At 40.3% G+C, this 12,732-nt stretch overlaps 1 protein-coding gene across 4 annotated transcripts in view; it reads right to left on the reverse strand.

Moving 5' to 3' along the window:
- Positions 1-12,732, reverse strand: part of STAG1 (stromal antigen 1) — a 158,098-nt gene that overhangs the window by 54,207 nt on the left and 91,159 nt on the right. For all 4 annotated transcript variants that reach the window (XM_041487049.1, XM_041487050.1, XM_041487048.1 and 1 more), the window contains 3 exons: positions 10,337-10,541; positions 7,537-7,688; positions 2,952-3,025 (listed from right to left, as the gene is read on the reverse strand). In XM_041487049.1, coding sequence (XP_041342983.1) covers positions 2,952-3,025; positions 7,537-7,688; positions 10,337-10,541 — 431 coding nt within the window. The remainder of the gene's footprint in view (positions 1-2,951; positions 3,026-7,536; positions 7,689-10,336; positions 10,542-12,732) is intronic.

Raw genomic sequence — 12,732 nt, forward strand, 5'->3', positions numbered from 1 at the left:
GGAACTTGTGAGATGCCACTTCCCACTCCACATCACCTTCCAGGCAACTATCACTGATCAGAATCACTTGTGTTCCTGAAGGAATCATTAACACAGACTCCATGCCCATACAATGCTGTATCAAACTCAATACAGCCAAAAAAATCTTTGAACCTTTGCTTTTAATGTGGTAATTGCTTGTCATTAAACAATAATTCTTTTCTTCTAATATTTACACAGTTAAATACATTTTAGCTTCTGGTCACTATGATTTGTTTAGCTTTTTGAAAATACACATTATTTCTAGATGACACAAGAACATATAAATACTAATTATACCTGCACTGGAAGTGTTTTTGGAATAATGAATGCATTATTTATTATCATAAATTAGTGATGTAAGCTTGTATTACTCGCCAAATGCTTCTAGAAAGAAACAGAATCTGGTCCAGCACAGAGATGAAAACTAATGTGGCATCTACAGATCTTATACATGAAATATATTTAACCCTTGTTTCAGCACAAAATGCAAAGAAAGGTCTACAAGATGAAAATACTCGCAGCACAATTCACAGCCTAAGTTCCTACTCTGGGTAAAGAGATCCTCCATGATGCAACTTCTGAAAGGATTTGACAAAAGGGGTTCAGGTAAGAAATTCTGCATTTCCTTTTGAAATTTTGGCTTGACAAGGCAGGCCCATAAACCTTAGGACAAACCACAGCAGTGTCAGGAAACAGATTTTACCAGTGCCATTCCAAGTGCCACTTCAGTGTACCTTTCATGCCAAAGTACACACAAGAATTGTGATTAAGGCCAGCATATTCAGGACCGGAGCCACAGAGTCTCTAATGGATATTTGGGAAATACCAGGTGCAGAGCAGTGTGCTCCTCAGGGTTGCTGGAGTGGTTGTCAGCTTTGACCAAATCTGCTGTTCACACTACCTAGCGTTAAACCTAGAAAACTATTTAGCTATTTCTGCAAATTTTTTTTTTTTTTTTTAAATCTTGATGAGAAAAGCAAGAACTGAAATCTTCCAGTAAATTGGAAGCCAATCTACAGAAAGATGTAATCTCCCTGCAACACTTGTCAAAAGACACATTCTGAATGAAACAGTTTTGGGAGTTTTACTTAGGTCAAGGACTTGTTATTTAAGCTACAAAGGTCACTAAGCATGAATCACTGTGGCTGAGTCTGAACCATACTGAAGGATGGGACTTACTCTCTGAGAATAATTAAAATAATATTCTTTCAAAATCATCACCACTTGTGCATGGTCTAAGGCCTGTAAAATCATGTGAAGTTTATAAATAATTTGAACTATTTGAGAGAAGGAAGGTTCAAGAAATTAAGAAGTTATGAAAGCAGATAATAGTTCACAATCCTTTACATTTTATCCCCCCTGGGTTTTGTTGTCAGCTGGTTTTCACAGAGACATTTTCCCTCTCTATTTTCTCATCCAGCTGTGAGTGCAGGAGTGTCACTCTGTGCTCTCTGTTGTGAACCATTACTCGTGGTTTGCTGTATGTTGTTAAGAGACTCTTTGGGGTTCCCCAAAAGGTCAAGGACAGCTCAAGCTCACACAGGTGGCTCTGGGGGCAGAGTGGCAACAGATTCCTCCTGACCCCTCTGAACAGTGGCACAAGTGGTGCCACCACCTGTCTGATTTCAGTTAATTCCCCACGGGTCTAACAGGGTCACCATGGGCACCTTTTTCAATAAATGGAGTTTATTGATTTGTCCTCTCCTTTTTTACAGTAACATCGGCAAAATCTTTACTAGTGGTGGCAGGAGGCATGAAAATAAACTTTTTTACAAAAGGAAGACTTCAAAAGAAAAAGCAAAAGCACCAGAATGCAGACCACCAAAAGGCTTTTTCCAATCCCACACAAGAGCATGAACTACTAAGAGGATATTTTAAAGCAATGTTTTGTTTGATATAATACACTAAGTTCTGAAGGGATAAAAATGGAAACACTCTTAGAATTTAATTTCTTCAGCTTTTTTACATATGCCATGAAAGCTGCTCTCCTTACAAAATGGTGTGAGTGCCACACTAATCTAGCACATCATGTACCTGCTGGCTCTGCATACCCATCCCTCCTGCTGCCAAGCAGCTCAAGGCTTCCTGGCCATAAACCATGAACTTTCTTTCCATGCTCAGGTACTGAGGAGACACTCTCCAACCCCACTGTGCTGCTCACACTCATTTGTCAGCCCAAGCACCTTCCCAGTTTCCTGGGTACTTTTCTCCAAATTACAATCATCCATCCCTCTGGCCAATGGTTTTGGCCTATGGGTTCCTCTTCACCTTCTAACTCTCTTCTCATACACCCTTTTTTCCTGCTGTTTTCCTAAAAGATTCCATCAATTATAAACTTTTAAAGCAGAACTGAAATCTGAAAGGCTAATTGCATAGTTTGGTACCCTGGAATTTTATCTTTTGATTTCAGCAAGTCAATTAACATTTAAAGAGCTGGTTGCACCAAGGTGATGCAGATGCTCTGAGACATCTTGTGATGCACAACAACCCGTCTATTTTAAAAGACTACTGCTCTCTGGTAAACCATATTCCAAATTTGCTGTTTATACCCAAGACATACAAAAAGAAATGCAGGCTGGAGGACAACTGCTAGCCTACGACATGCAGTAATTATCTGATTATTCTTAAGATATATAATTTTTGTGCTCCCAGCATGGACAACTTTTCTTTTCAAAATGCAAAGATTCAAAGCCCATGTCTCCCACAACCTTTTAAAGCTGTCTACTGAATTAAAGTTGTGTGGATGGCTGTACTGAGTAATTAATAGAGGTTACAATTTGTATATTCTTCCATAACTTCAAATGTTTTTGACAGTGATCCTGCAGCATCTACAATATTACATCAGAAGAAAATCAACCCAGAAGCTGCCCTTGACTTTCCTTATGATCACACTGTGTTAGCAGAGCCTTCTGGAACATGCATTTTCTTACCGGTATCTATGAACAAATATACCCTTAAAAATAGAGTTCATCATATTTTCGATTTCATCTTGGTTTTCTTGTAGCTGTGAAAAACAAAACACAAAATAAATAAAAGATCATTGTTTATTATAATTTGGTATTCTACAACTCCCTACTGGGAAACTTCAGAATACCTTGGAAGAGCACTCGAGTAAATTCACAACTTCTGCTTTTCCAGCACATGCCTATATTGTGTGCATATACATACAAATATTTACCTTATATATGCAGTATCTTAATGAAAGACAATTAACATTCACTACAAACATCAATTTAGTCTTTCAAATTAGTTCTTTGAAGTGATCATAAACTTTTGCTACTGAAAATGAGACAAGTAGAGACAATGTGTGCAGTAATTTCAGCAGTGCTGTGTTCACAGGGAAACAGAGCTGAATGAATGACAGCTGCAGAAACAAAGCTGGCCACAGGTTAGTTTGAAAAAATTAATGTTCTATTTAAGGAAAGGAGTTGAAGACATTCTCAAACTTTAGTAAAAGACTGTCAGTTGAACTTCAGCACCCACAATAACTGGGTTTCAGAAGCAGGAAGATTTCCAGGACCAGAGCACCTGTGACATCCAGGCCTTAGCTTGCAAGAAACCAAACCCAATTCCAAATGAAAAGGTGTTATGAGCATGCTTTTATAAATATGAGCATTTTCTTAAAAATCTTTTCACTTCCTGGGTAATATGAGCACATTCTGCAAGTATTATGGGAAGCTTACCTTGTGTCAATTAATATGTTAATACAACTTGGAATTAATTACAGTATTCTCATACTGTCAGACCTTGTACTAAACTAAGTATAACTTAATTACACCTAAATGCAGCTTTGTTAATAAGATGACACCAATTTTATCCAATCAGTTTTTGGAGCAGCCATCGTTCTTCCATCAAGGTGTTCATTACAGTCCAAGCACAGCACCACAATGTGGGAATGTAAATTTGCCCACACTCTCACAGTAGGAAAACCACAACAGAGCCTTGCTGGTGGAGTGCACATATCCATAAAATAATTAAACCTGTATAATTATGGATGTATATGTTTAACAGATAAAAGGTTTTAAAGCCAGAGGCAAAATTGTGATCAGCTAGTTTGACCTCCTGCATGCCATGAGCTCTGAAACACTTTCACCTAAGGGCTTCCATTTTTCAGCCAAATATTTCTACTGCATCTTCCAGGTATGAGCTGAAGTAGCTTCAGAACTCAGGGAGTGAAGCCTCCCAGTTCACTGAAGTGTAAGGAGGTGCTGTCTTAATTTTGCACATGGAGAAACCAAGGCATTGAGGACTCTTGACTAAATTACCAAAAGGCTGCCAAAGAAACTAATTTCACAGTAAAAAGGATTATATACCAAGGGAAGAGCTGGGTCCACATCAGCTCTGCACACATGAACCAAGCATATTTAGACATGGCCTCTGGGAAAAGTACTATTTGCAGCATCAGCTCAACCCAAATATGCACAGACTAAATTCTTGTTTGAGAATTCATAACCCAAGGGGGGCTGTGAGTTCCTAATCACTCCTCAGCTGGATGACTCCACAGGCCACAGGCAGGGAAACATCCACAGCAACATGGGGGTAGAGACAGCCTAGTGCAGTAAAATGAGGATGGGAATGCACCAAGAAGCCTCAGGAGGCTTTCTGAAAGGCTACCAGAGCTCACAGAGAACTCAGGGAATGATTTCTTGGTATAAAACCACATCATAGAAGACAGGTAGAAGAGAATGGACTTGTTGAGCCATGAGAAAGTTGACATTCTGAAAAAAGTGTACTTGGACATCTCTCTGAGTGCAAAGTGAAGCAGCACGGTAGAGGCCTGAGCAGCACAGATGAAGGGATAGCACAAATTGCTTCCTCCCTCTTCTTCCGCACAGAATTTACAGTTCACTATAAACATGGTAAATTACCATCTGGTACAGCTATCCAGGTGCTGGGGCACAGCTGGTCTGGAAGCAGAATCAGAGATTCAGTAGCTCCATGTGAGATTGCTTTTACCTCTGTGTACTAACATTTAAAGGATATAATTCTCAAATATATTTTAGATTCAAGTAATGAATTTTCTCTGCAACTCTAACTGCTTTCTACACTTTCAAGTTTTTTAAATCATACACTTGAATCTGAGTGCTTAACTTCAAGTATCTTGAGAGAGCATCTGTGTCTTGGAATTCCTACTCTTACCAAAGCAAAAATGATTTAACACTCCCCCTCTTAAACAGAGGTAAAAAATGAGGGAAACATTCTCTTGTTGACTCTGCAAGTAGGTTTGGAAGATCAAAAAGACATGTATGACAAGCACAAAATTTGAATTACTATGGACAGATACTAAAAAGACAACTTTCTCCGCTATGTGGCATACATATTGCAACATAAATCCTCCACTTGAGCTGAAAATCTCATTGATAAGACAGATCTCCATACATGGCTCTCCCACCAGGCCTGCAGATGATGGCATGAGACACTTCAGGAAGTGCTCCATCTCCTCTGCTTCAGACTAACCTGCCACACTCAGTTGGTGAACTGTCCCTCTATCAGCTCATGAAGACCAACACATGCACATGTATGTGCTCAGGAGGGGTTGTTAGGATGGCACTTCATCAAAGAATCAAGTGAGGAAGGGCCAGCACAGAATGCCACTGTCAATTCAATGTATTTAAACAGTGGGAATATACAGTATTATGTCAGGAATCCTTCCACGGAGCATTAAGCCATTTAATCCTAACAGATCTCTTCTGCCCAGGTGCCCCTGGAGTGCTTAACCCCATGGACATACTCGATCTGGCAATTCCCAGGCAATGCATTGCTCAGCTGTCATGAGCAGTGAGATGAGAGCCCCTGAATACAGAGCCAAAGGACTAAGAAATGCTCCTTCTCCTGCCAAGGCTCTCCAGCCCTGTGCAGCCTGGGCATCCTTGCTACAGCTCCCCAGAGAGAGGATGTACTGCAGCTCTGCAAGAGCAGCTGGGGGAACGGGCACAGAGGAGTCCCAGCCACAGAGCCACCAGTGTGGCAACTCTCATTCTCTGGAAGAATCCCTTCACCCAGAATTTTTCTCCTGGGAAGCTGAGAAGCCTCCAAGAAAAAGAAAAACAATTTTATCTCATTTGCTTCTCCTGTGTTTTGCTCCTTTGGAATGTGGTTGGTGATTGTTTATCCAACAGGTGATTGTTTCATTGGTTTCTGCTGTGAGTTGTTTTGACTCAATGGCAAATTGGGGCCAAGCTGTGTTGGGCTCTGGAGAGAGTGTCACAAATTGTCATTGTTATCTTTTTAGCCTTCTGTAAGTATCCTTTCTATATTCTTTAGTATAGGATAGTATTCTTTAATATAATATGGTATCATAAAATAATAAATTAGCCTTCTGAGAACATGGAGTCAGATTCATCATTCCTTCCTTTGTCTGGGGGCCCAGCAAATACAATACACCAGCCCAAGGTAATCAGTGCAATTAGTGCCTTTGTTCTCTGCAAATTCAAAGCAACAATCAACAAATGTGGAATACAAACTTTCTTCCAGCTATTTTGCTTTTCAAAATTATTTAGAACTCACATGCAATTTAATATTTAATTTAAAATGTTTCTCTTGCAGTTTAGGCAGGAGAGATTGTTCTTGCCTTGTACCTTAATGCACGCTTTTCAAGAATTATGAAAACTAAATAAAGTTGTGCTACATAGGGGTAAAATAAAAATATGTAATTGTAATTATCCCCAGACAAACACTACAAAGTCAAGCAATTCTGAGTTAAAGTTACACCTAAAGGAATTCAAGGTGCACACAAGCAAAGCATCCAGACAATCTTAACTGCCACAGAGTAAAACAGTGGTGGAGAAAATTCAAAACTAATATACTAAAAATCATAAATTTAAATCTAATACAAACTTTGATTTTTCAATTTCTCTTATGAGTTTTACTGGGCATCTTTACACATTATGTTTGTTTGGATGTATGCGTATTAATTTTCTACTTATCATCTTTAAATTTAAGTACACCTCTAAAACTGCGATATCCTGTGATATAATACTTTTATTTGGGAATGATTACAGCAACCTTCTAATGGTTTTTCTCACCTAATGCCAGGCTGGTACTTACTAAAGGCGACTTTAATGTCTCCCTAGCTCCTTCTCCCTGAGAACAGCTGCTATAGCCTCAACTCCACAGTGTTTCCTGAAAGCAGCTAAAAAAGAAGTAGTAATGAGACACTGTGGAATAACTGCAATGATCAAGGGGAAAATTGGGCAGTGCAGGGAGGGAACGTGTGATCCTCTTGTCAGAATCTTTCTGCATCACCAGAGCAGTGACTGCTTACAGTTTGAGACTCTTCCTGCCTGGTCATTCATAGAAGCTTGAGAACAGAATTCTCCTCTGCGTGCAGAACAGCACCACAAACTCAACTGAATGTGGCAGCACAGGATTTAAGTAGTCTGCTTGAGATCACACGAACACCACTGCAGAACTAAGCTCTTTCTCACTGTGGTACTCGAGTCACAAACCACCCTGGGCTTTCTGTTGGAGGGAATGCACATGAACCAGGAAAAAAAAAATTGTCTTTTCACTTGCCTCTTTTCTTTTCTGAAGCAGCAGCTCCAATCTTTCATTAGCTCTTTTGCCAATCATTTTGTTTCTCTCAGCTTCATACTGCCTCTGTGTATTGTCCTGATGAATGCTCAGGTTTAAGGCAACATTCACAAGAGCAGTCATAAGCTTCATAGCTGCAAAGGCACAAGACAGATTATGACTCTTTACCTGTAGTCAGAGCTCAGAAAATATTTCCTCAGCAGATCTATACTCACAGCAAAAAGCCTCTCAACCCTGGCACAGCCATCTGGATAGGCACTTCCACTCAGGCAACACCCAGGTCATTGGCCCATGGTCAGAAAGCAGAGTCCCCACATTGAGCTGCAGGCAGTGCTCCTTGCTGTCTTCTCCAGACAAACTCTGAGTGCACCAGGGAGCCAACACCTGAGCCTGCAGCTTCAGGGCACCAAGAAGGCAGCAGCTGGGGAGTTACAGCCATTTCTGCACAGAAGAGTGCCAGCAGAGATGGCTCCATACTAAGGGTGGCCTTAACCAATGGCTGCTGAGGATGGCTCAGTTCACAAGGGACCACAGCACAGCTTCTCCGAATGCAGGTCTGACACTGCTCTAAAGTCAGCTGTACAGCCATATAAAAATGCAATTTTTATTTTCACACATGCTGGATAGGATATTGTTCATGTCTGCTTTTCGGTACTAAAATTTATTTTTACAGAAAACATTAATAAGGGTCTTTCCCAGGTTCTGTATGGTTACATAGTACAACACATTTTACAATATTGAAAAAAAAGCAAAATAATGCAACAAACTATCACATCCTCTCTGCATGCTCCTCTAAACATGCAGCATTGCTTCAAGGTAGAAAAGCAACCACACAAATGGAGAAGTGAGGCTACTTGGATGGATTTACACTGTTACAGCTCAAAACTGGTAACCTAGAGGTACTTCTTCCTACAGTGAATCATCTCTCATTCCAACTGACTAGCACAGAGGAAAACTGAAAACAAGGACCTACAAACATTCCTTCAGAAATTCCAGTCTACAGGTAGATTTTCAAAAACTTTATGAAGACTGAGCTCAATGGCATCATGCTGACCTCTGCTCCTTGGGACTGCAACACAATTAAATGTGCTAAAAACAGCTTGAAGGAAATTTGTAGACTCAAAGCAAAGCCTCAAGCTTTCTTAAAACAAGGAAGTAAGTAAATAAATAGCATGTACTGTCACTGGTAAATCCTGAGATCTTCGGCAGCTCCCATCTGTGATGCAATGTTAGATAAATGTGTCATTAATGCAAGAAGTCAGCAGTGGCTGAAATAACTGCAGACAGTTGTGATGAACCTCAGCTTTAGCATCAGCTTATTCTTGCTGCAAGCTTCTAGCTACAGAATCCATTCCCAACAGTAGAAACTCTTTATTCTACGGAGCATAGGTCTTGGGAAATAACTGTTATAAGTGCTTATGTTTCCTGTCTTTTAATCAAGCTCCTCATACTTTCCAAACATCCACCCCATGCAGGGATGGACCAATCAATCCCAGGGACCAGAGTGCAAACCTCACTCCATAAACTCTTCCCTATGAACCAACCAGCCACAGTCTGACCAAACAGCAAATCAAAACCACCCAGAACTGCAGACAACATCAGATGGAAAGGAATAACAGGCATGGATTTCCAGCAGGTTATCTAGGCTCAAACAGTGCTCACCTTGGAATACTGAATTTGAAGAGGAAACTCCAAACCTGCATAATTCACGGTTTTACCATCCCATTGCTAAGTATGGTGAAGAACACAAGGGAATGTGTTTCCAAAGGAGTTCAGTCACTGTGAGTTGAAGGGTGTGGGCTTCAGTTTTAAACTCAAAATCCACTCAAATCTGGAGATTTTTTCAATATCATTGGAAATCTGCCTCTTTCTTTGATTCATAACAAATTATGAAATTTTAAATTCTATTTGTATTTGTTTAACGCTGAGTATTGGTACACTTGAAACTGAAAAATGTGTATGAGGCTGATTGTGGAAAGACTAAATAGTAATAAATACTGGCCCTAGAAACATTCAGATTATGACAAATGTCTGCTGTAAGAGTTTCAAAGATCTGGTATGATCTGTGAACCTTATAATAAGATGGATTTCTTATCACTTGACATGACCAGCTGTAGACACCTACACCCAAGCCAGCCACTCCAGCAGTGCTTTGTAATTGAGAAAAATAGTTCCTTGTGGAGAGCAATTCATTCCTCTTAGAGGAGACATCTCATATAGGTGTGATGAAATACACAAGGAAAGCCCATTTCTAACTAATGATACAGCCAAGGCTTTCCTTAGGTGAGGCAGCTGCACTTGAAGGTGGTGTGGCTGCAGGCAGAGGACGGGGAGCCCTACAACCATGGCCCAGTAATCCCAAACCTTATGCTTCCCCAAATTTAAGGCACAGATTATCTTTTCTGGTGAATGGAAACTCTTTGATAATACAACTGCCTGATACCTCTTTAGAATAAATTTATACTCTAAAATATATAATTACTCCAACATTCTGTACAACAAGTGAACAATTAATAACAAAATACAAGACATAAGCATGGCCTGATTGCCAAGATGCACTGGAGGCCCTGGGGATGGCAGGAATCTCTATGTGCCTCAGCACTTTCCAAATAAAAAAGGCGTATTTTAAGTATAGTTGCATCATATGTGGTGCTTGGATTTGATGAAGCTTCCCACAGTTTTAACGTTGGTCAGGGTCCACCTCAATCCAAATTACAAGTACTCCTGGCAGTGGATAAGCAGTAGAGGCAGTGTGACAGAGCCCCCCGGGCAGCTCACTCACCAGCCAGCGTGCTGGTGTGCCGGAAGGCGCGGACCTGCGAGTCGGAGAGGCCGGTGAGCAGCGAGATCACCGTGTCCATCATGTACTCGTCGTAGATGATGCTGTACTGGCACTGCCGGATCAGCACCCCGATGAACTCGCAGAAGTTGGAGCGGAACTTCTTCCACTGAGGCCCAGGCATGGTCAGGGGATAATCACCACTGTCCTGCAGAACAACAGAAGAAAAAGGTCAAGTATTAAAGGTGTCCCTATTTAATTTATTTTGATGTTGGTGTACCCATTGTGGTCTGTGCTTCTAAAATAAACACCATCTTCTTCCTTCAAGCCAAGGGAAAATAACAAATATAAATAACACATTGTTCTTCAATAAACAGGGAGGCTTATTGGCATGAAACCACTTTTGCAAAGACATCTTTGTAACTGTTTTCTACTTGCAGTATTGGCTCCGTATAGTCCAAAATAAGTATTAAGACTCAATTCTCTTCCTTCTATCCTTGGTTAGGAAGTGGGAGGAAAGGATGAGACAGGAATATTTCAAAGTGTTTAAGGTCAAAACCTGAAAAAAGGGTTGTGTGATCGACAGTTTGTGTCATTCTCCATCCCCACTTCAACTCCAGGTTAATATTCTAATCAGCTGGCTGCCCTTCTCCCCAAACTTTGCTTTGCTCAAGCTTACGGTTGAGTATAGTTTACTCAAGCTTACAGTTTCCTTATCAGAAAGCAAGCACCACCCTGTTTTATCTTGTAAATGGAGCCTTTTTCTAGTGGTAAAACTTGCCTTCTGATAGCAGTAATGGAAGTTCTACTATAGATTCATACACTTTATCTTCAGAAAATTATTACAAGATTGGACTAGGCATGTCAATTTAATGCCTCTCCAGATCTGCTCTTACTACCTTCACTATATATACTGCCACCTGACAATCAGAAAATGCTTTTTCCCCTCTCAGTGAAAAAGCCTGAGTATAAATCTCCCTGACCACCTGATTTGCAAGCCAATTCCAGAGTATCCAAAACATCAAGGCAGTAATGCTCCACCATGAATCTCTCAGCCAACATAAGAAGTCAGTAGTACCAAAGTTACATCCATTTGTACACATTTATTCTGTGGTTTTGTGAGGAACAAACACTTTCCTCCTCAGGACTTATCACCCAGACTGAAACATGCAAAGGCAGCAATGTCAGCACAGAGGAGCTGCAAGCAAACAACCTTGAACCTGAACTTCATAAACATTCCCCTACAGAAAACTCTTTAGCCACCACATTTAACTAAATCACACCCATTTCAACCACACCAAAATAACCTATATGGATCTCTACATGTGAACTTTGGTACATAACATATGCTTCCTTGAGGTGTGTGTATGTTCAGTCTTTTGGAACAAAACTTCATAGTCTGAAGTGCTGTGTGTAAATACTCACCTCTGTGCAGTGCATTTTTAACCTGCAAGTACATATCAGATAACTCTTTTGAAAAGCCTATGGAGACTGTACCATGACCACCTCATCTGGCTGAAACGGGAAGAATAAACTTACAATGGTCACTTCATGGATCTTTTATTCTTGAATACCAATAAAAACAGGATACATTTGTGACACTGACACAATACTTCATGGCCCAGTGCTTAGAAAATTCTAAGTAAACCAAGTCTTTGTTCACCTGCCAGCTCTAGCACAAAAATTATGAGGGAATTCACCTACAAAACACCTGTACTCCTAAGCCAAACAGCGCAGCCAAAGGATGTCCATGGAATTCCCTGTCCCAAAGTGAACTTTATTCACAAAGTTATTTCCATCGTTTAAATGCCGCACAAGCATTTCTCCGCTCATGAGGAGGAAAATCAATACTTCAATCCCTGCCATAAATGCAAAATTCAGGCCAGCAGCCAGCTAATTCCTGCAGCACTCATGGAACAATGGGAAGTTTGGGATTTCTGGGGTACTGGGGGAGTTACTACAGGTGAAACGCCAACAGTTTATTCCAGATTTCAAAATATTCATTGGGTTGCAGCCTAGGACTAAGAATTTTATGCTTTTGTACTAAGCCCCACAAATTCTCTCACAAATCCATTCAAATGTTAAGGCAGAAGCTAGAACTGAAACTTTTTTTAGAACTACAGAAGTTCTGAAAAGTTTTAGGCAATGGAAAAAGAAAGACTATGTACCAGTAACTGTAACTCTTTGAGAGATGTTGCTTTCAAGTACATTCATAGGAAGACGTTTTTTCCTCCTGTGAGAAAAAACTTTGACAGTTTTTAAAAAGGTTTTTTTTTGAAAAATACTTCCTTCATCAACTATGGGACAATCACTCAACAAAAGGAGCATCCCTATGGCTGTAGTCAGGCATTAACTGAAATATTTTGTTGATCAAGGCTGTGATAAGGAAGGAAATTGTG

The sequence above is a fragment of the Pyrgilauda ruficollis genome, unplaced genomic scaffold, assembly GCF_017590135.1.
Source record: "Pyrgilauda ruficollis isolate IOZ18807 unplaced genomic scaffold, ASM1759013v1 scaffold79, whole genome shotgun sequence".
In the NCBI taxonomy this organism is placed as follows: Eukaryota; Metazoa; Chordata; class Aves; order Passeriformes; family Passeridae; genus Pyrgilauda; species Pyrgilauda ruficollis.